This window comes from Salvelinus alpinus, chromosome 22 (genome assembly GCF_045679555.1).
Source record: "Salvelinus alpinus chromosome 22, SLU_Salpinus.1, whole genome shotgun sequence".
NCBI classification, from domain to species: Eukaryota; Metazoa; Chordata; class Actinopteri; order Salmoniformes; family Salmonidae; genus Salvelinus; species Salvelinus alpinus.
Window position 1 is genome coordinate 24,314,836 of NC_092107.1, and position 22,486 is coordinate 24,337,321.

Genomic DNA, 22,486 nt, shown 5'->3' on the forward strand with positions numbered 1-22,486 from the left:
TCTTCCTTTTCCATTGTGATCCAGACCACACTATCAGCATTTGTTCCAAGGTTGGCATTGTAAAACATATAAAAGGAAGTAAGTTGTTCCATGCCATCATAGCAGCTTTATTTAGAAATGTTTACATTCTCAAATGACAAATCTATATAACTCTTGATTCTCATTGCACTACTGCAAATGAAAAGGGACTGGACAAATGTAAGACTTGTATTTGTTTTCAAAATGACAAAGGGGAAGAAATTGAAAGAAAATCTAAAGTCGAGGCCTCCTAGTGCCCCAGTTGTAGACCCGTGAAGCCTCTGGAGGACAACCCCAAAAAATGTCAGTCATTTTTTCAACTCCACCAAACTGAAGGATCACTCAAGTCTCCAATTGCAGAGGAAGAAGGGGGCATCGGGATGGGGGTTATAGCAGTCCATCCAGAGAGCGAGAAACAGAAGGTAGTTACTGGGTTTGTTGAAGTTTCAGATCTCAGCAGACAGACGGTCACCCGTGTAGTGGTGATGCTTCAGGGAAACTGGAGAGATAGGATAGGCACTATGGTCACTAAGCTTTCCTCGGGAACGGGGTGGCTGCTGAAACGTGTCACATCCAGCAAGCCTTCATAACTGACATGTTCTCGTTGAAGTGAAGGGGGAAAACAGACACCAAATGCCAGGAAGTGAATTTGACAATCTGAGTAACCTGTGAGTGAGGACAAATAAATATTCTCTATTTGATCGGATAAAAAGTCAGGAAATGTGTCTCTTGAACTTCACTGCATCACTTTAAAGTAAAATTGAGGTACTTTTGAATTTGGCCCAACTGTTTACAGATAATGCAAGAGACTCTTGCTTAAAAGTCAACACCCACCACTTTCCCAGATGGAGTTGGGAGGAAGCTTGTGTTTTGCGTTTGGTGCTATGTGGAGGGTTAGGATGTGAGCCACAGGACAGGGTTAGCAGGACCGGACATCTCGAAGCGCTGTGTTATGATAGTGGTGAACACAGATGCAGGCAGCAGCCACTCAGGCCTTCATGAGGGCGCCCACAACAGCACGGGCGTTGAGGCTCCGCAGGTCATTGTACGTCTGCCCTGTGCCCACAAACACAATGGGCTGGCCTGTGATGTAGGTCATTGAGATGGCAGCGCCAACCTGAGGGGAGGAGTGACATCAGCTTTGCAACCAAAAACCATGCAGACTTCTGTTCTGACAATCCGATAAGGATGTCAAACAGCATTTAAAAAGCTTAGACTTCCTATCAATAAAAAACATTGTTTACAGGGACTTCTGTTAAGCCGGGGGGGAGCGGGGTTCTACTAAACTATATGGAATTATTTTCTTATGGTTATACCAAGGATAATTTAGCCAATTGATATAGAGTAAAAAAAAATATATATATATATATTAGATTTGGCTTTACTATTGAATAACAGATTCACTACATGGAAAAAGTCACCCCAAAATATAAAAAGTAAGTTTGTTATGAAGTGTCTGTATTCAAATGACATACGAACCTTGTCATCAATGGTGTCAAACTTGGTGAGAACGATCCCGTCGATGAGACGAGGCTTATCAGACATGGAGTGATCAGCCAGCGCCTGGTTAAATTTCACCTGCAAGTATAGTATCGCAACATAAGACAGCTATGCAAATCAACAAAAACAGTTACAGTGTATATATATTTTTTATTTTTAAAGGCGGCAGGTAGCCTAGCAGTCAAGCGGACTGGGCCAGTTACCGAAAGATCGCTGGTTCGAATCACCGAGCAGACTAGGTGAAAAAGCTGCCGCTGTGCCCTTGAACAAGGCACTTCTCCGGTAAGTTGCACTGGATAAGAGTGTCTGCTAAAATGACTTAAATGTAAAATGTGCCCTCTGCACGAAAAATTAAAATACCATTTGGAAAGTATTTAGACCCCCTGACTTTTTCAGCCTTACTCAGATTTTTTTTAAAATTCTCCCTCCCTAATGTACACACAATAACCCATATTGACAAAGCGAACAGGTTTAGAAATGTTGGCAAAAAAAAAAGTAATATCACATAAGTATTTAGACCCTTTACTTTGTCGAAGCACCTTTGGCAGCGATTACAGCCTTGAATATGACGCTACAAGCTTGGCACACCTGTATTTGGGAAGTTTCTCCCATTCTCTGCAGATCCTTTCAAGCTCTTAAGTTGGATGGGGAGCGTCGCCGCACAGCTATTTTCAGGTCTTTCCAGAGAGTCCGGGCTCTGGCTAGGCCACTCAAGGACATTCAAGACCTGTCCTGAAGCCAGTCCTGCGTTGTCTTGTCTGTGTGCTTAAGGTCGTTGTCCTGTTGGAAGGTGAACCTTCACCCCAGTCTGAGGTTCTCCCATCTCCACAGAGGAACTCTGGAGCTCTGTCAGAGTGACCATCGGGTTCTTGGTCATCTCCCTGACCAAAGCTCTTCTCCCCCAATTGCTAAGTTTGGCCGGGCGGTCAACTCTAGGAAGAGTCTTGGTGGTTCCAAACTCCTTCCATTTAAGAATGATGGTGACCACTGTGTATTTGGGGACCTTCAATGCTGCAGAAATATTTTGGTACCCTTCCCCAGATCTGTGCCTCGATACAATCCTGTCTCAGAGCTCTACGGACAATTCCTTCGACCTCATGGCTCGGTTTCAAATTCTGTCACATAAAAATGGTTAGCAGATGTTAATGTGAGTGTAGCGAAATGCTTGTGCTTCTGGTTCCGACAGTGCAGTAATATCTAACTAGTAATCTAACACTAGACCCAACAACTACCTAATACACACAAATCTAAAAATGGGGAGAATGAGAGAGACTGAAAAACAGATTCTCGGGCCCAGCTTTGATGCACCTGTACTGACCTCGCTTTCTGGATGGTAGCGGTGTGAACAGGCAGTGGCTCGGGTGGTTGTTGTCTTTCATGATCTTTTTTGCCTTCCTGTGTCATAGAGGGCAGGTAGTTTGCGTCCGGTGATGCGCTGTGCAGACCGCACCATCCTCTGGAGAGCCATACGGTTGAGGGCGAAGCAGTTGCCGCATCAGGCTGTGATACAGCCCGACAGGATGCTCTCGATTGTGGATCTGTAAAAGTTAGTCAGGGTTTTGGGTGACAAGCCAAGTTTTTAAGCCTCCTGAGGTTGAACCACACTGTCTGTGTGGGTGGACCATTTCAGTTTGTCGTTGATGTGTACGCCAAGGAACTTAACTTCCCACCTTCTCCACTACTTTCCGGTCGATGTGGATAGGGAGGTGCTCCCTCTGCTGTTTCCTGATGTCCACAATCATCTCCTTTGTTTTGTTGACGTTGAATGAGAGGTTGTTTTCCTGACACCACACTCCGAGTGCCCTCACCTTTTACTGTACCTGTAGGCTGTCTTGTCGTTGTTGGTAATCAAGCCCACTACTGTTGTGTCGTCTGCACACTTGATGATTTAGTTGGAGGCGTGCATGTCCACACAGTCGTGGGTGAACAGGGAGGACAGGAGGGGGCTGAGCACGCACCTTTGTGGGGCCCCAGTGTTGAGGGTCAGCGAGATGTTTCCAATCTTCACCACCTGGGGGCGGCCCGTCAGAAAGTCCAGGACCCAATTGCACAGGGCGGGGTTGAGACCCAGGGTTAAATGCTGAGTTGCACCTGTGGATGCATTTCAAGGCCTACCTTCAAACTCAGTGCCTCTTTGCTTGACATCATGGGAAAAGCAAAATAAATCAGCCAAGACCTCAGAAAAAAGTGTAGACCTCCACAAGTCTGGTTCATCCTTGGCAGCAATTTCCAAATGCCTGAAGGTACCACGCTCATCTGTACAAACAATAGTACGCAAGTATAAACACCATGGGACCACACAGCCGTCATACCGCTCAGGAAGGAGACGCGTTCTGTCTACTTGAGATGAACATACTTTGGTGCGAAAAAATGCAAATCAATCCCAGAACAACAGGAAAGGACCGTGTGAAGATGCTGGAGGAAACAGGTACAAAAGTATCTATATCCACAGTAAAACTAGCCCTATATCGACAACCTGAAAGGCCTCTCAGCAAGGAAGAAGCCACTGCTCCAAAACTGCCATAAAATAGCCAGACTACGCTTTGCAACTGCACATGGGGACAAAGATCGTACTTTTTGGAGAAATGTCCTCTGGTCTGATGAAACAAAAATAGAACTGTTTGGCCATAATGACCATCGTTATGTTTGGAGGAAAAAGGGGGAGGCTTGCAAGCCGAAGAGCACCATCCCAACCGTGAAGCACGGGGGTGGCAGCATCATGATGTGGGGGTGCTTTGCTGCAGGAGGGATTGGTGCACTTCATAAAATTGATTGCATCATGAGGAGGAAAAGTATGGGGATATATTGAAGCAACATCAAGACATCAGTCAGGAAGTTAAAGCTTGGTTGCAAATGGGTCTTCCAAATGGACAATGACACCAAGCATACTTCCAAAGTTGTGGCAAAATGGCTTAAGGACAAACAAGTCAAGGTATTGGAGTGGTCATCACAAAGCCCTGACCTCAAGCTCATAGAAAATGTGTGGGCAGAACTGAAAAAGCGTGTGTGAGCAAGGAGGCCTACAAACCTGACTCAGTTACACCAGCTCTGTCAGGAGGAATGGGACAAAACTCACCCAACTTATTGTGGGAAGCTTGTGGAAGGCTACCCGAAACATTTGACCCAAGTTAAACAATTTAAAGGCAATGCTACCAAATACTAATTGAGTGTATGTAAACTTCTGACCCACTGGGGATGTGATGAAAGAAATAAAAGCTGAAAGAAATCACTATTATTCTGACATTTCATTCTTAAAATGAAGTGGTGATCCTAACGGACCTATGACAGGGAATTCTTACTAGGATAAAAATTTCAGGAATTGTGAAAAACTGAGTTTAAATGTACTTGGCTAAGGTGTTTGTAAACTTCCGACTTCAACTGTAGGTATTCCTCTTGTCCAGATGGGATAAGGCAGTGTGCAGTGTGATGGCATCATCTGTGGTCCTGTTAGGGCGGTATGCAAACTGAAGTGGGTCTAGGGTGGCCGGTAAGGTGGAGGTGATATGATCCTTGACTAGTCTCTCAAAGCACTTCATGATGACAGAAGTGAATTATGGGGCGGTAGTCATTTGGTTCAGTTATCTTTGCCTTCTTGGGTACAGCAACAACGGTGGCCTTATAAATTCACTCACCGAGTCAGCGTATAGGTCGATGTTATCCTCTGAGGCTGACTGGAACATATTCCAGTCCTCGTGATCAAAACAATCTTGAAGTGTGGATTCCGATTGGTCAGACCAGCGTTGAATGGTTCTAGTCACTGGTATATCCTGTTTGAGTTTCTGCCTATAAGACGGTAGGAGCAAGATGGCGTCGTGGTCGGATTTTCCGAAGGGAGGGCGGGGGAGGGCTTTGTATGCATTGCGGAAGGTAGAGTAGCAGTGGTCGAGTGTATTACCCCAGCGTGTAGTGCAATCACTATGCTAATAGACTTTAAGTAGCCCTGTTCTCAAATTTGCTTTGTTAAAATCCCCACCTACAATAAATGCAGCCACAGGATATATGGTTTCCAGTTTACATAGAGTCCAGTGAAGTTCCTTGAGGGCCTGCTTAAGGGGGAATGTACACAGCTGTGACTAACTGACGAGAATTCTCGTCAGTTATAGATTGTGAGGAATTCTAGGTCGGGGGAGCAGAAGGACTTGAGTTCCTGTATGTTGTTATGATGATACCATGAGTCGTTAAATCATGAAGAATACAACCCCCGCCCTTCCTCTTCCCAGAGAGGTGTTTATCTCTGTTGGCGCGATGCATGGAGAAGCCCGGTGGCTGAACAGATTCCGACAACATATCCCGAGAGAGCCATGTTTCTGTGAAACAGAGAATGTTACAACCTCTGTCTCTCTGGAAGGCAACCCTGGCTCGAATTTCGTCTACCTTGTCAAGAGACTGGACATTGGGGAGTAGTATACTCGGGAGCGGTGGGCGATGTGCACGTCTACGGAGCCGGCTTCTGGGATTAGATCGGTGGTCCAAACAGAGGTTCCACTTCGGGAAAGTCGTATTCCTGGTCGTAATGTTGGTAAGTTGACGTCGCTCTTATATCCAATAGTTCTTCCCGGCTGTATGTAATAAGACTTAAGATTTCCTGGGGTAATAATTTAAGAAATAATACATAAAAAAACAAAATTCTGCATAGTTTCCTAAGAACTCGAAGCGAGGCGGCCATCTCTGTCGGCGCCATCTTGAGAATTTTGCACTGTCAACTGTGGGACCTTATATAGACAGGTATATGCCTTGTCCAATCAATTGAATTTACCACAGGTGGACTCCAAGTTGTAAAAACACCTCAAGGATGATCAATGGAAACAGGATGCACCTGAGCTCAATTTTGAGTCTCATAACATAGGGTCTGAATACTTATGTAAATAAGGTCTGTTTTTTTACTTGTAATAAATTTGCTAACATTTCTAAAAACCTGCTTTATGGAAAAAGGGAAGGGGTCTGAATACACTGTATAATCTGATAGCGCAGCCCATTTCAAATTTCTAGGGTTGTAGTAAATACAGCTAAAGCTCAGGGATTTTTCTACCATTGTAATCTTTGGACGGGCTGCCTAAGTGTTTTTATCGGGTCACTTAACTCCAAACCGTGTAAAAAAAATAAAAGATTTTGGATGCATAAACGCTTTCAGTGTAAACTTAAATGACAAAAAACAGAAAGTATGTAGAAAAGATAATGGACCTATATATTTTTTTTATAATAATCTTTGAGAGGTAACAATAATCAAAATAAAATCTAGACAGTCAGGGAGAATTGACAACTCCAAAAACAATGAATTTAGAATTATTACATTTTTGTTATTGTTTTAGCAAAATAACACAGAATTAGCCATGGCAAAATGCATAGAATTTCAAGAAACTAGCTTTTAAAAGAGCAAAGTTCTCAGGTGAATGGAGAAATTTGTAGAATTGCAGGAAATTGGCTTAGAAACTTAAAAATATCTCTACACCGCCAAGATGGCAGCCCCATTTTCAACCAGAAAAAAACCTGAAGCTATAGCATAATTCAAAATAAACTCAAGTCTCTAAAACGCATCTGGAATTCTTTGACAGTTGGTCTGTTTTTTTACCTTCTAGGGATCAGAGTTTCAGAGGCATATTAAACAGTAGGATGTTGTATGACAGTGGTCACAAACCTTTTGAGTCAAGATCACTTTCTGAATCAAAATGCATGCCGAGATCTAACGCTCTGATTTTTTTATTAACATGACTTTTAAAAAATGTAAGCCTACGCAACATTAACCAATTAAAAACAGTACTGTAGCAATGAGGTTTGTGCAGTAAGCTATAGGCCCAAAACATTATCACCGCATACTGGCTTTGCTTGAATTTACCTGCTAATTCATTGTTGTTTGGGCCATTTTTTTAAATTATATTTCAAAATTTGAGGTAGGCTATATGATCACACCGGTAATAGATCCATTGTTGTATTACTTGTGAGGCAAAGCTGAGTGAGCATACATTTAAATAATTAGCTTTTTATTTTACTGGGCTGATTGTGCCTGCATCTGATGGTCAGTCTCAACAGAGGGAGAGAGCAGCAGACTGAGGGTCCGTCTCTCAATATCCCTCCACTCTCCCTTTCCTCCACTGACCAAAAAAGGACACTGTCTTCCAGCTGATGGCGAAACTCGAGTCGCACCACATTATTTGCGCCTCATGCACAAATTCATGTTGTTACTCCTATGAACAGAGAAAGTGAAATATTCCTTGATAGGAAAAAAGACCCAAACCGCTAATAATAACAACGCAAGCCTATAGATACACTTTCATTACTTGTAGCGCTGAGTGGAAAGAGGAAGAACGCACATTTTATGGCTTATAAAAGTGTTGACAGTGCTGAGTAAGAACTTAAACATGAACTCACTCATAAAAACAGCAGCTCTTTGCTGTATTTGTTGAGTCTCTCTGGTCCTGGTTTTAAATGTTTTGAAATCTCACAGTATAAATTTTGCCGTAGTTTTCTTTTATGCCTGCTACGTTACTGCAGACTCGGTTATCTGAGCAATCTGATTAGCCAGCGGTAGCATAGTGCACTTGGCTGCACCTACCACCAATAGCCCGAGACTAATAAAAAAATAGGAACACAAGGCTTTATCGTTGGGTTTTTTACAGAAATGTTTGGCAATCGACTAGAAATGCCTTGAAGATCGACCGGTTGGTGACCACTGTTGTATAAGGACTCACCAGCTGGTCCACAGCCTCGTTGCCCACTAGAGCTTCCCCCACGAACAGCACCAGGTCAGGCATGTTGACAGCTATCAGCTTGGCCAGAGCCGTCATCAGGGGGGTGTTGTCCTGCATCCGCCCTGCAGTGTCCACCAGCACCACATCGAAGGCCTGGTTACGGGCTGGACAGAGAGACAACGAAGGATTTCTTCACTTGGTTGAATGGACGTCTGACTTGGTCCATATACTCAGTTAATATGCGAGACAATAAGAAGCATTCGTGAACCCCTCCTACATATCATCATACATTTATTTGAGGACAGACAGAGCTATGGCACACTATGAGGCTAGGATGACCTAGTCTATGAATGGCAAGCTGGGGAATGGTATGGTTACCATAGGCGATAGCCTCCATGGCGATGCCAGCAGCGTCCTTCCCGTAGCCCTTCTCATAAAGCTGCACTATTGGCTGTCCCCCGTGGTCCTGAGGGGGGTGCAGGGAGTTAAGGCGGCGCTGGTGGGTACGCAGCTGCTCCACGGCCCCCGCACGGAACGTGTCACAGGCTGCTATCAGCACGGTGAAACCGTTCTCGATTAGCCAGAAGGAGATCTGCACACAGACAGAGGATGTAGGGTTTCAGCAAATAAAAAATAATTTCCTGTTTTTTCTGAGGTCTGAATGGGGGCTTCCCAGGTATTCGGTGGCCTATGTATCTAGACAGCCTGGAAAGGTCCAACCAGGACCTGGTTTGGTTAAATGGATACAACCCAGGTTTGAAATCCCCAGCAATACCAATGTTTTCAATATGACGGATTAACAGAAGGGAAAAAAATAAAAATATTGACACCATGGTGGATCTCACCTTGGCCAGGTTGGTGGACTTTCCGACCCCGTTGACCCCACAGAAGGTGATGACAAAGGGCCTGCGCTGGCTACGAGCCTCCAGGACGTCTCTCAGGATGTCCACACGCCGCTTGGGCTGCAGGATCTGGACCAGGGAGTCCTGCAGGGCCCCCTTTACAGTTGAGGCCACAGCTATTACGAGAGGGGGGGCTTTATCAGAGCAAGAGGGGTACTCTGAACTGTTGTGCAGCATCTTCATCTCTTTGGGGGAGTGTAGTCTATCTCGTTCACTTAAATCTCTCCACAGGTGAACTCATTATATTGTGGACTTATTCTACTCAGTAGCTATGTGGAAGACAGTTGTACTCACTGGTGAAGGTGCCCATGACTTTGCCCTCCAGTTTCTTGGCTACAGAGTCACAGAGTTGGGAGGCAATTTCAGCTGCTACATTCTTAGCTGGAAAAAAATAAAAAAAATTAAAGATGAGAAAATTCTATGAATACAAGTCGAATGTGAAGCTTTTCCCCTCAGGTGATCTAGGACATGTACAAATCTATGTTGAATAGTTAATTACACTCCCTTACATATTTATTTTGACAGTGAAGCTAAAACTTATGTCTCTATACTCCAGCATTTTGGATTTGAGATTAAATGTTTCATATAAGAGACAGTATAGAATGTCACCTTTTATTTGAGGGGATTTTCATATGTCCCTGTTTTACTGTTTAGAAATGAAAGTACTTTATGTATCTAGTCCCCTCCATTTGAAGTGCATGTGGATGCTACCATGATTAAGGATAATCTTTCATTAATAATGAGTGAGGAAGTTAGATGCACAAAGATCATACATCCAAGGCATACTAACCTCTCACTATTACCAATAACAAGGGAGGTTAACATTTTTTTGGGGGGGTTGGATATTTATGCCTCTAACTTCCTCAAATCATTATTCTCAATTAATTCAGGATTATTCACATTAATGTAGAAGTGTTCTGGAACATATATTCTTATTTACAATAAGCGACTCCAAAGACAATACATTATGTACCACTAATTTCTATTGGGCACAACAATCTGAAACACAAGCAATACAAATTTCAAAAATGTACAACAACTTTGTAGTCACAAGATTGATGTAGTCATTGCATGCAAGGAATATGGGACCAATACTAAACGTTTGACCACCCCACAAGTTAATTTGTCCAAATACTTACAACCTTCAAATGGAGGGGACTAGATAAATAGGGCTTTCATTTCTAAAAGGTAAAACAGATATGAAAATACCCTCAAATAAAAAGGTGACATTCTGTATGGTCACCTCATATGAAACATTTGATCTCAAATCCAAAATGCTGGAGTATAGAGCAAAATGTAAAGTTTTAGCTTCACTGTCCAAATAAATATGAAGGGGAGTGTATGTGTTAAGAAACTGATACTGTAGTGGGGGAACAGAGGAGTCCATACCGATGAGGTGGTCCCTCATCTTGTCCAGAACTGGCTCCATGTCCTCCTGGCTCAGACTCTTAGAACCCACCAGGCCCTTGAGCATCCCAAACATCCCTCCAAAAGCACCCTTTTTGGGGCTGAGGAACATTTTTAAAAGGACACTTAGACAGGAGCAACAGGGCACAACATCACATTCATATCATCTTCCATTCCTCAGCCATGCTTCCTATTATCTGACACATTAAATAATCAAAGGGTCTCACATTTTCTTGCTAGTGTCAGCAACTACCACCCTCTCCACCGCATCTTCCTCCTCCTCTTCCTCCTCCTCATCTCCCTCGCTGGACTCGTAATCCACGGCGAGCAAGTCACCCTTCATCGAGCTCAGCTGCATCCCCTGGACAACAAGACAAGACTTTACTAAGATGTGCAATTCCTATAAACTAAGCACTTCTACAACACATGGGCCTTATTTATCAAGGTACCAACTGAGCATCCCTGAAGGCTATTAGCTCTAGTCTGGTTAAACCAGACAGACCACTGCCCTCACCATTATTTCACTGCACTTTTAAATAATGTGAGCGCAGCATTCAGTCTGGTACAACCAGGCTATATTAGCTCTCCTGCTCTCAAACCCAACAGGCACATACCGGGTCAGCTTGAGCGTCCAAGCCTTGGTCCCCAGCAGCATGGGCTCCATTGCCATTGCTCTGGCTGTAGTCCAGTTCCTTGGTGCTGCTGCCACCCAAGGTCCACACCCGCTTCTCTTTCCCCTTGGGTTTCTCCTTCGCAGGCTTGGGGGACTTACTGGAAGGCAAGAGACAATGTGACTTCCAGTACTGAAGCAACTGTCAGCAACATTCAAAATTAGAACTTTAACCACATTGTGTGTCCCCCACCCCCACTCACCTGGGCTTCTCCACAGGTGCCCCCATGCGCTTGCGGATAAACTCCTCTCTCTTCTTCTGAATGATCTCCTCCTGGGTCAAGCCTTGGTTACCGTTCTCTACTGTCTTCTGGGCACTGGTCGGAGCCTTAGCTTTTTCCCCTTTCACAGGCTCAGCAGCAGGAGCTAGGGGGGAAAATATCAGAAACTAACCCCATCCACACAAAACATTATCAATGTCCCCATCACAGGAGGTTGGTGGCACCTTAATTGGGGAGAATGGGCTCGAGCGGAATAGTATCAAATACGTGATTGCTATGTGTTTGATGCCATTCCAGTCGCTCCATTTCAGCCATTATTATGAGCCGTCCTCCCCTCAGCAGCCTTCTCTGGTCCCCATGAAATTAAAACATGAAGGAAAAAATGGGCCCGTTTCAAACAGAAATAGTGTAACCATGACAAAGTGCTTGTATTCCAACACCTTCATAATAATCATGTCAAACCCTTACCCTCTTTTTTGGCATTCTTATTCTTCTTGCCACCCTGTTCCTTGCCCTTATCCCCTCCCTTCGTCTCGATCATGGACTTCACAGTTTTCTGGGATTTCAGGGAAGCATTGAAGCTTCTCATGGAGGTGGGACCTCGAGCTTTGCTGCTCTCCTCCGCCTCACTAGAGCACAACAGGACAGTAACATTTGAGTCAAAGCACTTATAATTTCACTATAGTTCAAGTCAAATGCTATGTTGTACAAGTAGCCTACAGGTCCTTGTAGACCTGTGAGTTGGCAACTCAACAGCTGGTTGTGTGTGTGAGATTCAGCAAATTAGTTTGAAAGCAGAATCTTCTCTTTATGCACCAGTATCAGCCCTAAGATATGACACTGCTTACCGAAGAAGCATTTTGAAGTCATCCTCAAACGCAAAATGGCTGTTCAACAGCGTAAGGGCCCCCTTTTGCTCCAGCTCATTCTTATAGCGATCCCTGAAGTGGAGCTGTACGTCATCTATGAACTTGTCAACATACGTCAGCGTCAGGATCTTTTGAAAACCCACCTATACAAAAAAGAGAAACATGGTCAGTTTGGAGTCCATAGACTGCATGAGATGAAAACATGTTGTATGGTATGTTCCTTCAGGAAATAGTAAATGTTATAATACACTGCAGTTCTCTGTGAAACTTACCACAAAAACCAGCTCAAACTCATTATCGAGTTTGTACTTAAGACTCAAGGCATCATGAGTATAGGAATTGTTGCCACTGCGCTCCTGAAACAAAATAAGAGAAGTATTAACATTAGGCTACTCAATACTGTAACACAGATCAGAGGTTTTCACTAAAATGAAAACATTTCTCTTGAACACATGCTCTACACTGAACAAAAATAAACAACATGTAAAGTGTTGGTCCCATGTTTCATGAGCTTAAATAAAAGATCCCAGAAATGTTCCATATGGACAAAAACCTTATTTCTCTAAAATGTTTGGCAAAATGTGTTTACATCCCTGTTAGTGAGCATTTATCCATTGCCAAGATAATTCATCCACCTGACAGGTTTGGCATATCAAGAAGCTGATTAAGCAGTTTGATCATTACACAGGTGCACCTTATGCTGGGAACAATCAAAGGCCACTTTAAAAATGTGCAGTTGTGTCACACAAGACAATACCATAGATGTTTCAAATTTTGAGGGAGCATACATACATCCTGCTAACTGCAGGAATGTCCACCAGAGCTGTTGCCAGAGAACTGAATGTTAATTTCTCTACCATAAACCACCTGTCATTTTACAGAATTTGGCAGTACTTCCAACCAGCCTCACAACCGCAGACCACGTGTGGGCGACCGGTTTGCTGATGTCAACGTTGTGAACAAAGTGCTCTATGATGGCGGTGGGGTTATGGTATGGGCAGGCGTAAACTACGGACAACAAACACAATTGCATTTTATCAATGGTAAATTGAATGCACAGAGATACCATGACGAGATCCTGATGTTTTCTGATCCAGACCACGTACCTTACCCCTTTTTTATGTATCTGTATTCCTAGTCACATGAAATCCATAGATTAGGGCATAATGAATTTATTTAAAATGTACTTATTTCCTTATATGAACTAACTCAGTAAAATCTTGGAAATTGTTGCGTTTATATTTTTGTTACGTATAAATACTTGATATCTAGCTAGCTACGTGGTAATAGTCTTGCATTTTGTGATAATCCCACTAGGCTGTGATATTGTGATGTGGCTGGCAAAATAACAACCTGTTAACCCCAGTTCCCAAATCCCCCATGTCTGTATTACGCAACCATATACTAGCTAGCGCAATCGTAACATTAGCAAGCTAACAAGTGCGCTAGCTTTACCAATAGATACATCCTATTTAGTTTAGACGAAGAAGAATTTACATGATAAGTGTATCTACGAAAGCTACGTAGCTACATTAGCTAACCAGTTTGTTGATGAAGTGGCGACGCTCTGGCGCATGTTGAAAAACAGACAATACACATGGCTAGGCTGCATAGAAACATGACAGCTGTCACTTGATTTAAGTATTTCTCACCTGAAGGATCACGGAGCGGATCAGCGCGTTGACAGGCCCGGTGAAGGATTCTGTAACACCGGTTCCCTGAAAACACCACAACACTATGCCCCCCTTACTAAAGATGGTGAAGAAATCCAGCATCTTGACACCACGTACACGAGATAATATACCAACGTAAAGAAAACAAACACTAACGTTAAACTGAAGGGGGGGGGAAAACGCTATAAATAACTGAGCCGACGAATCTTTTAAGTGCCTTCCACCTCCAGAAGGAAATCTAATCAGATATACAGTATCTGATGAAAAATTTCCTCCCAAGTCTAGCTACCTCCACTAACACTGTTTTAGACACGTCAGATGCAAGACCAGGAAATGACGTTTTCTTCCGGTGATTTCTGATTCTTCTTCTTTTTCTTTGGAGTTTAACGGCGGTTGGCATCCAATATGCGGCATTACCGCCACAAACTGGACTATGATATAAAATCATTATACTTTGTGATACAAAACGGGGAAAGGAAAAACAAAAAACACCCTTCCAACTGTGGTGGCAGAATTTGGGGTGAGCTGTTGTAACTTCTCAAGGGATATGTTCTGTGTTGGACTGTGATGTTATGCCTTTCATAGACTCCTGGTATGTATGCACCCTAACACAAGGTATTGTGTTCCGGAACTGTTGCTTGTATAAAAGAACCGTTGTGTAAACAATTTTATTGTGTTATCACTTCCCACTATATAAAGAACATGTAACCATTCTCAAGTTCTTCCCTGTGAAATCAGAGGTAGATCTCCCCTACAGCTGCTTGTATTAAAGGTTTTCTATTATACCATTAAGTAGTCTCTGCCTTCATCTTTGGATCTAATTTTCCACAACATTTGGTGCCGTGATCCGGATGAGAACAACCTGAATTTTTGTGTCGTCACTTCCTCTTGAATTTGCAGACGTGTTGCTGTGCGTTTTGTTGCTGTGCGTTTTGTTGCCAACCTTACTTTACTAGCTGACAACTTTACGTTTGTTTTTTGTTTTTTAATTACCGTTTTTCCATCACAACTTTTTTCCCTCATTCAACTTTTTCACTCCGGACGCTTTATCTGGACATGGTTCGTCAGCACTTTCAACAGCCGAAGCTAAGTAGTAACATTAACATGATGTCTTCTAATTGCAGTCGCTGTACTCATAATATACAGGAGAACGATCGCCTTATGGCGAGGATAGCTGTGCTGCAAGCCCAGCTTCAGACGCAATCGTTAGGCAAGGGTAATTTCAGTGTAGGAAAGGATGAAACAGCGTCTGTGCCACCAGTAAGTACAGATAGTAACGTTAGTATAAATCCCCCCGCACAGTCCCCGCAGCCGGACAACTTTCTCATGGCTTCTGGAGGGAAATGCTGTAGGAATGCTCAACTGGTGTCGCTCATTCAGCCGACAGAAACTTTCAACCGGTTTTCCCCATTAAGTAGCGAGTCAGAGTCTGAGGCCGAGTCTTCTCTTGTCTCTACTCCTCCCGTTACGGGGTCTGAGACGCCGAAGGCTCCCACCATTAGCTCTGACAAATTGAAAACCCTAGTCATTGGCGACTCCATTACCCGCAGTATTAGACTTAAAACGAATCACCCAGCGATCATACACTGTTTACCAGGGGGCAGGGCTACCGACGTTAAGGCTAATCTGAAGATGGTGCTGGCTAAAGCTAAAACTGACGAGTGTAGAGAGTATAGAGATATTGTTATCCACGTCGGCACCAACGATGTCAGGATGAAACAGTCAGAGGTCACCAAGCGCAACATAGCTTCAGCGTGTAAATCAGCTAGAAAGATGTGTCGGCATCGAGTAATTGTCTCTGGCCCCCTCCCAGTTAGGGGGAGTGACGAGCTCTACAGCAGAGTCTCACAACTCAATCGCTGGTTGAAAACTGTTTTCTGCCCCTCCCAAAAGATAGAATTTGTAGATAATTGGCCCTCTTTCTGGGACTCACCCACAAACAGGACCAAGCCTGACCTGCTGAGGAGTGACGGACTCCATCCTAGCTGGAGGGGTGCTCTCATCTTATCTACCAACATAGACAGGGCTCTAACTCCTCTAGCTCCACAATGAAATAGGGTGCAGGCCAGGCAGCAGGCTGTCAACCTGCCAGCTTAGTGGAGTCTGCCACTAGCATAGTCAGTGTAGTCAGCTCAGCCATCCCCATTGAGACTGTGTCTGTGCCTCGACCTAGGTTGGGCAAAACTAAACATGGCGGTGTTCGCCTTAGCAATCTCATTAGGATAAAGACCTCCTCCATTCCTGCCATTATTGAAAGAGATCGTGATACCTCACATCTCAAAATAGGGTTACTTAATGTTAGATCCCTCACTTCAAAGGCAGTTATAGTCAATGAACTAATCACTGATCATAATCTTGATGTGATTGGCCTGACTGAAACATGGCTTAAGCCTGATGAATTTACTGTGTTAAATGAGGCCTCACCTCCTGGTTACACTAGTGACCATATCCCCCGTGCATCCCGCAAAGGCGGAGGTGTTGCTAACATTTACGATAGCAAATTTCAATTTACAAAAAACAAAATGACGTTTTCGTCTTTTGAGCTTCTAGTCATGAAATCTATGCAGCCTACTCAAGCACTTTTTATTGCTACTGTTTACAGGCCTCCTGGGCCATATACAGCGTTCCTCTCTGAGTTCCCTGAATTCCTATCGGACCTTGTAGTCATAGCAGATCATATTCTAATTTTTGGTGATTTTAATATTCATATGGAGAAGTCCACAGACCCACTCCAAAAGGCTTTCGGAGCCATCATCGACTCAGTGGGTTTTGTCCAACATGTCTCTGGACCTACTCACTGCCACAGTCATACTCTGGACCTAGTTTTGTCCCATGGAATAAATGTTGTAGATCTTAATGTTTTTCCTCATAATCCTGGACTATCGGACCACCATTTGATTACGTTTGCAATCGCAACAAATAATCTGCTCAGACCCCAACCAAGGAGCATCAAAAGTCGTGCTATAAATTCTCAGACAACACAAAAATTCCTTGATGCCCTTCCAGACTCCTTCTGCCTACCCAAGGACGTCAGAGGACAAAAATCAGTTAACCACCTAACTGAGGAACTAAATTTAACCTTGCGCAAAACCCTAGATGCAGTTGCACCCCTAAAAACGAAAAACATTTGTCATAAGAAACTAGCTCCCTGGTATACAGAAAATACCCGAGCTCTGAAGCAAGCTTCCAGAAAATTGGAACGGAAATGGCGCCACACCAAACTGGAAGTCTTCCGACTAGCTTGGAAAGACAGTACCGTGCAGTATCGAAGAGCCCTCACTGCTGCTCGATCATTCTACTTTTCCAACTTAATTGAGGAAAATAAGAACAATCCAAAATTTCTTTTTGATACTGTTGCAAAGCTAACTAAAAAGCAGCATTCCCCAAGAGAGGATGGCTTTCACTTCAGCAGTAATAAATTCATGAACTTCTTTGAGGAAAAGATCATAATCATTAGAAAGCAAATTACGGACTCCTCTTTAAATCTGCGTATTCCTCCAGGGCTTAGCTGTCCTGGATCTGCACAGCTCTGCCAGGGCCTGGGATCGGGAGAGACACTTAAGTGTTTTAGTACTATATCTCTTGACACAATGATGAAAATAATCATGGCCTCTAAACCTTCAAGCTGCATACTGGATCCTATTCCAACTAAACTACTGAAAGAGCTGCTTCATGTGCTTGGCCCTCCTATGTTGAACATAATAAACGGCTCTCTATCCACCGGATGTGTACCAAACTCACTAAAAGTGGCAGTAATAAAGCCTCTCTTGAAAAAGCCAAACCTTGACCCGGAAAATATAAAAAACTATCGGCCTATATCGAATCTTCCATTCCTCTCAAAAAAATTTGAAAAAGCTGTTGCGCAGCAACTCACTGCCTTCCTGAAGACAAACAATGTATACGAAATGCTTCAGTCTGGTTTTAGACCCCATCATAGCACTGAGACTGCACTTGTGAAGGTGGTAAATGACCTTTTAATGGCGTCAGACCGAGGCTCTGCATCTAGACCTTAGTGCTGCCTTTGACACCATCGATCACCACATTCTTTTGGAGAGACTGGAAACCCAAATTGGCCTACACGGACAAGTTCTGGCCTGATCTCTCTTTTGACGAACATATCAAGACTGTTTCAAGGACAGCTTTTTTCCATCTACGTAACATTGCAAAAATCAGAAATGTTCTGGCCAAAAATGATGCAGAAAAATTAATCCATGCATTTGTTACTTCTAGGTTAGACTACTGCAATGCTCTACTTTCCGGCTACCCGGATAAAGCACTAAATAAGTGCTAAATACGGCTGCTAGAATCCTGACTAGAACCAAGAAATTTGATCATATTACTCCAGTGCTAGCTTCCCTACACTGGCTTCCTGTTAAGGCAAGGGCTGATTTCAAGGTTTTACTGTTAACCTATAAAGCGTTACATGGGCTTGCTCCTACCTATCTTTCCGAGTTGGTCCTGCCGTACATACCTACACGTACGCTACGGTCACAAGACGCAGGCCTCCTAATTGTCCCTAGAATTTCTAAGCAAACAGCTGGAGGCAGGGCTTTCTCCTATAAATCTCAATTTTTATGGAACGGTCTGCCTACCCATGTGAGAGACGCAGACTCGGTCTCAACCTTTAAGTCTTTACTGAAGACTTATCTCTTCAGTAGGTCATATGATTGAGTGTAGTCTGTCCCAGGAGTGTGAAGGTGAACGGAAAGGCTCTGGAGCAACGAACCGCCCTTGCTGTCTCTGCCTGGCCGGTTCCCCTCTCTCCACTGGGATTCTCTGCCTCTAACCCTATTACAGGGGCTGAGTCACTGGCTTACTGGTGCTCTTTCATGCCGTCCCTAGGAGGGGTGCGTCACTTGAGTGGGTTGAGTTACTGACGTGATATTCCTGTCTGGGTTGGCGCCCCCCCTTGGTTTGTGCTGTGGTGGAGATCTTTGTGGGCTATACTCGGCCTTGTCTCAGGATTGTAAGTTGGTGGTTGAAGATATCCCTCTAGTGGTGCGGGGGCTGTGCTTTGGAAAAGTGGGTGGGGTTATATCCTTCCTGTTTGGCCCTGTCCGGGGGTATCATCGGATGGGGCCACAGTGTCTCCTGACCCCTCCTGTCTCAGCCTCCAGTATTTATGCTGCAGTAGTTTATGTGTCGGGGGGCTAGGGTCAGTTGGTTATATCTGGAGTACTTCTCCTGTCTTATCCAGTGTCCTGTGTGAATTTAAGTATGCTCTCTCTAATTCTCTCCTTCTCTCTTTCTTTCTTTCTCTCTCTCGGAGAACCTGAGCCCTAGGACCATACGTCAGGACTACCGGGCATGATGACTCCTTGCTGTCCCCAGTCCACCTGGCCTTGCTGCTGTTCCAGTTTCAACTGTTCTGCCTGCGGTTATGGAACCCCTACCTGTCCCAGACCTGCTGCTTTCAACTCTTAATGATCGGCTATGAAAAGCCAACTGACATTTATTCCTGATTATTATTTGACCATGCTTGTCATTTATGAACATTTTGAAAATCTTGGCTCTCTCTAATTCTCTCCTTCTCTCTTTCTTTCTCTCTCTCGGAGGACCTGAGCCCTAGGACCATATGTCAGGACTACCGGGCATGATGACTCCTTGCTGTCCCCAGTCCACCTGGCCTTGCTGCTATTCCAGTTTCAACTGTTCTGCCTGCGGTTATGGAACCCCTACCTGTCCCAGACCTGCTGTTTTCAACTCTTAATGATCGGCTATGAAAAGCCAACTGACATTTATTCCTGATTATTATTTGACCATGCTTGTCACTTATGAACATTTTGAACATCTTGGCCATGTTCTGTTATAATCTCCACCCGGCACAGCCAGAAGAGGACTGGCCACCCCTCATAGCCTGGTTCCTCTCTAGGTTTCTTCCTAGGTTTTGGCCTTTCTAGGGAGTTTTTCCTAGCCACCGTGCTTCTACACCTGCATTGCTTGCTGTTTGGGGTTTTAGGCTGGGTTTCTGTACAGCACTTCGAGATATTAGCTGATGTACGAAGGGCTATATAAAATAAAAATAAAATAAAAATTCTGATCCGTTCCGTCCGGCTTGGACTCAGGCATCCCTTTGGCCACAATTAAAAAAGGTAAGATACCTTATTTAAAAATCTCTGTGAGGGACTGTCTGTTTTTCAGCCGAGCCTTAATGGTGAAAGATCTCGTCCTCCTCATCCACCAAATTTTGGGGTTCAATTTGGCAGAACAATTTTTCTATAATAATGAATCTCGCCGGTTAACATTGATCAATGGCAGCACAGGTGTGTATCTAATAGGGATTGGTTTTCCTACCATCAGTTGAAAATAATGTTGGGTCAGTATGGGTATTAATTTCTCTACACTTGCAGGTGGATACTGTTGGATCAGTGACAAAATACTGTTGGATAAGTATATAAGTAAGGATGGGTCAGTATATGAATAGGGATTGGATTCCCTACAATTAAATACAAATATATAATTAAATACAACCACTATATATATTACTGATTTTCACATGAGAGGAAGTGAACTGAAGGATGCATGTTTAATGAAAAACTGCATGTTTAATGAAGTTGGTAAATGTAAATCAAATCAAATGTTATTTGTCACATACACATGGTTAGCAGATGTTAATGCGAGTGTAGCAAAATGCTTGTGCTTCTAGTTCAGACCATGCAGTAATATCTAACAAGTAATCTAACCTAACAATTTCACAACAACTACCTTATACACACAAGTGTAAAGGAATGAATACGAATATGTACATAAAAATATATGAATGAGCGATGGCCTAACGGCATAGCCAAGATGCAGTAGATGGTATAGAGTACAGTATATACATATGAGATGAGTAATGTAGAGTATGTAAGCATTATATAAAGTGGCATTGTTTAAAGTGGCTAGTGATACATTTATTACATACATTTTTTCATTATTAAAGTGGCTAGAGATGAGTCAGTATGTTGGCAGCAGCCACTCAATGTTAGTGATGGCTGTTTAACAGTCTGATGGCCTTGAGATAGAAGCTGTTTTTCAGTCTCTCGGTCCCCGCTTTGATGCACCTGTACTGACTTCCCCTTCTGGATGATAGCGGGGTGAATAGGCAGTGGCTTGGGTGGTTGTTGACCTTGATGATCTTTTTGGCCTTACAGTGACATCGGGTGGTGTAGGTGTTTGCCCCCGGTGATGCGTTGTGCAGACCTCACTACCCTGAGGAGAGCCTTACGGTTGTGGGCGGAGCAGTTGCCGGCTCCTGAGGTTGAAGAGACGCTGTTGCGCCTTCTTCACCACGCTGTCTGTGTGGGTGGACCATTTCAGTTTGTCCGTGATGTGTATGCCGAGGAACTTAAAACTTTCCACCTTTTCCACTACTGTCCCGTCGATGTGGATAGGGGGCTACTCCCTCTGCTGTTTCCTGAAGTCTACGATCATCTCCTTTGTTTTGTTGACATTGAGTGTGAGGTTATTTTCCTGACACCACACTCCGAGGGCCCTCACCTCCTCCCTGTAGGCTGTCTCGTCGTTGTTGGTAATCAAGCCTACCACTGTAGTGTCGTCTGCAAACTTGATGATTGAGTTGGAGGCGTGCATAGTCACGCAGTCATGGGTGAACAGGGAGTATAGGAGAGGGCTGAGAACGCACCCTTGTGGGGTCCCAGTGTTGAGGATCAGCGGGATGGAGATGTTGTTACCTACCCCCACCACCCGGGGGCGGCCCGTCAAGAAGTCCAAGACCTAGTTGCACAAGGAGGGGTCGAGACCCAGGGTCTCGAGCTTAATGACGAGTTTGGAGGGTACTATGGTGTTAAATGCTGAGCTGTAGTTGATGAACAGCATTCTTACATAGGTATTCCTCTTGTCAAGATAGGTTAGGGAAGTGTGCAGTGTGATTGCGATTGCGTCGTCTGTGGACCTATTGGGGCGGTAAGCAAATTGGAGTGGGTCTAGGGTATCAGGTAGAGTGGAGGTGATATGGTCCTTGACTAGTCTCTCATAGCACTTCATGATGAGGGAAGTGAGTGCTATGGGGCGATAGTCATTTAGCTCAGTTACCTTCGCTTTCTTGGGAACAGGAACAATGGTGGCCCTCTTAAAGCATGTGGGAACAGCTGACTGGGATAAGGATTGATTGAATATGTCCGTAAACACACCAGCCAGCTGGTCTGCGCATGCTCTGAGGACGCGGCTGGGGATGCCGTCTGGGCTGGCAGCCTTGCGAGGGTTAAAACGTTTACATTTTTTACTCACGTTGGCTGCAGTGAAGGAGAGCCCACAGGTTTTGGTAGCAGGCCGTGTCAGCGGCACAGTGTTGTCCTCAAAGCGAGCAAAGAAGTTGTTTAGTTTGTCTGGGAGCAAGACATTGTGGTCCGCGACGAGGCTGGTTTTCCTTTTGTAGTCCGTGATTGACTGTAAACGCTGCCACATACCTCTCGTGTCTGAGCCGTTGAATTGCGACTCAACTTTGTCTCTACAGACCCTTAGCTTGTTTGATTGCCTTGCGGAGGGAATAGCTACACTGTTTGTATTCGGTCATGTTTCCGGTCCCCTTGCCCTGATTA

At 44.1% G+C, this 22,486-nt stretch overlaps 1 protein-coding gene across 1 annotated transcript; it reads right to left on the reverse strand.

Moving 5' to 3' along the window:
* Window positions 1–83: 83 nt before the first annotated feature.
* On the reverse strand, window positions 84–14,282 carry LOC139549298 (signal recognition particle receptor subunit alpha-like). Its single transcript, XM_071359595.1, has 14 exons — window positions 13,926–14,282; window positions 12,546–12,629; window positions 12,253–12,416; window positions 11,873–12,033; window positions 11,387–11,549; window positions 11,128–11,284; window positions 10,741–10,874; window positions 10,496–10,614; window positions 9,401–9,487; window positions 9,050–9,222; window positions 8,583–8,796; window positions 8,205–8,368; window positions 1,498–1,596; window positions 84–1,135 (listed from the first exon to the last, which is right to left on the reverse strand). Exons 1-14 carry the CDS (start codon window positions 14,046–14,048, stop codon window positions 1,007–1,009), a joined length of 1,971 nt encoding a protein of 656 aa, XP_071215696.1. The 5' UTR covers window positions 14,049–14,282; the 3' UTR covers window positions 84–1,006.
* Window positions 14,283–22,486: the final 8,204 nt, after the last annotated feature.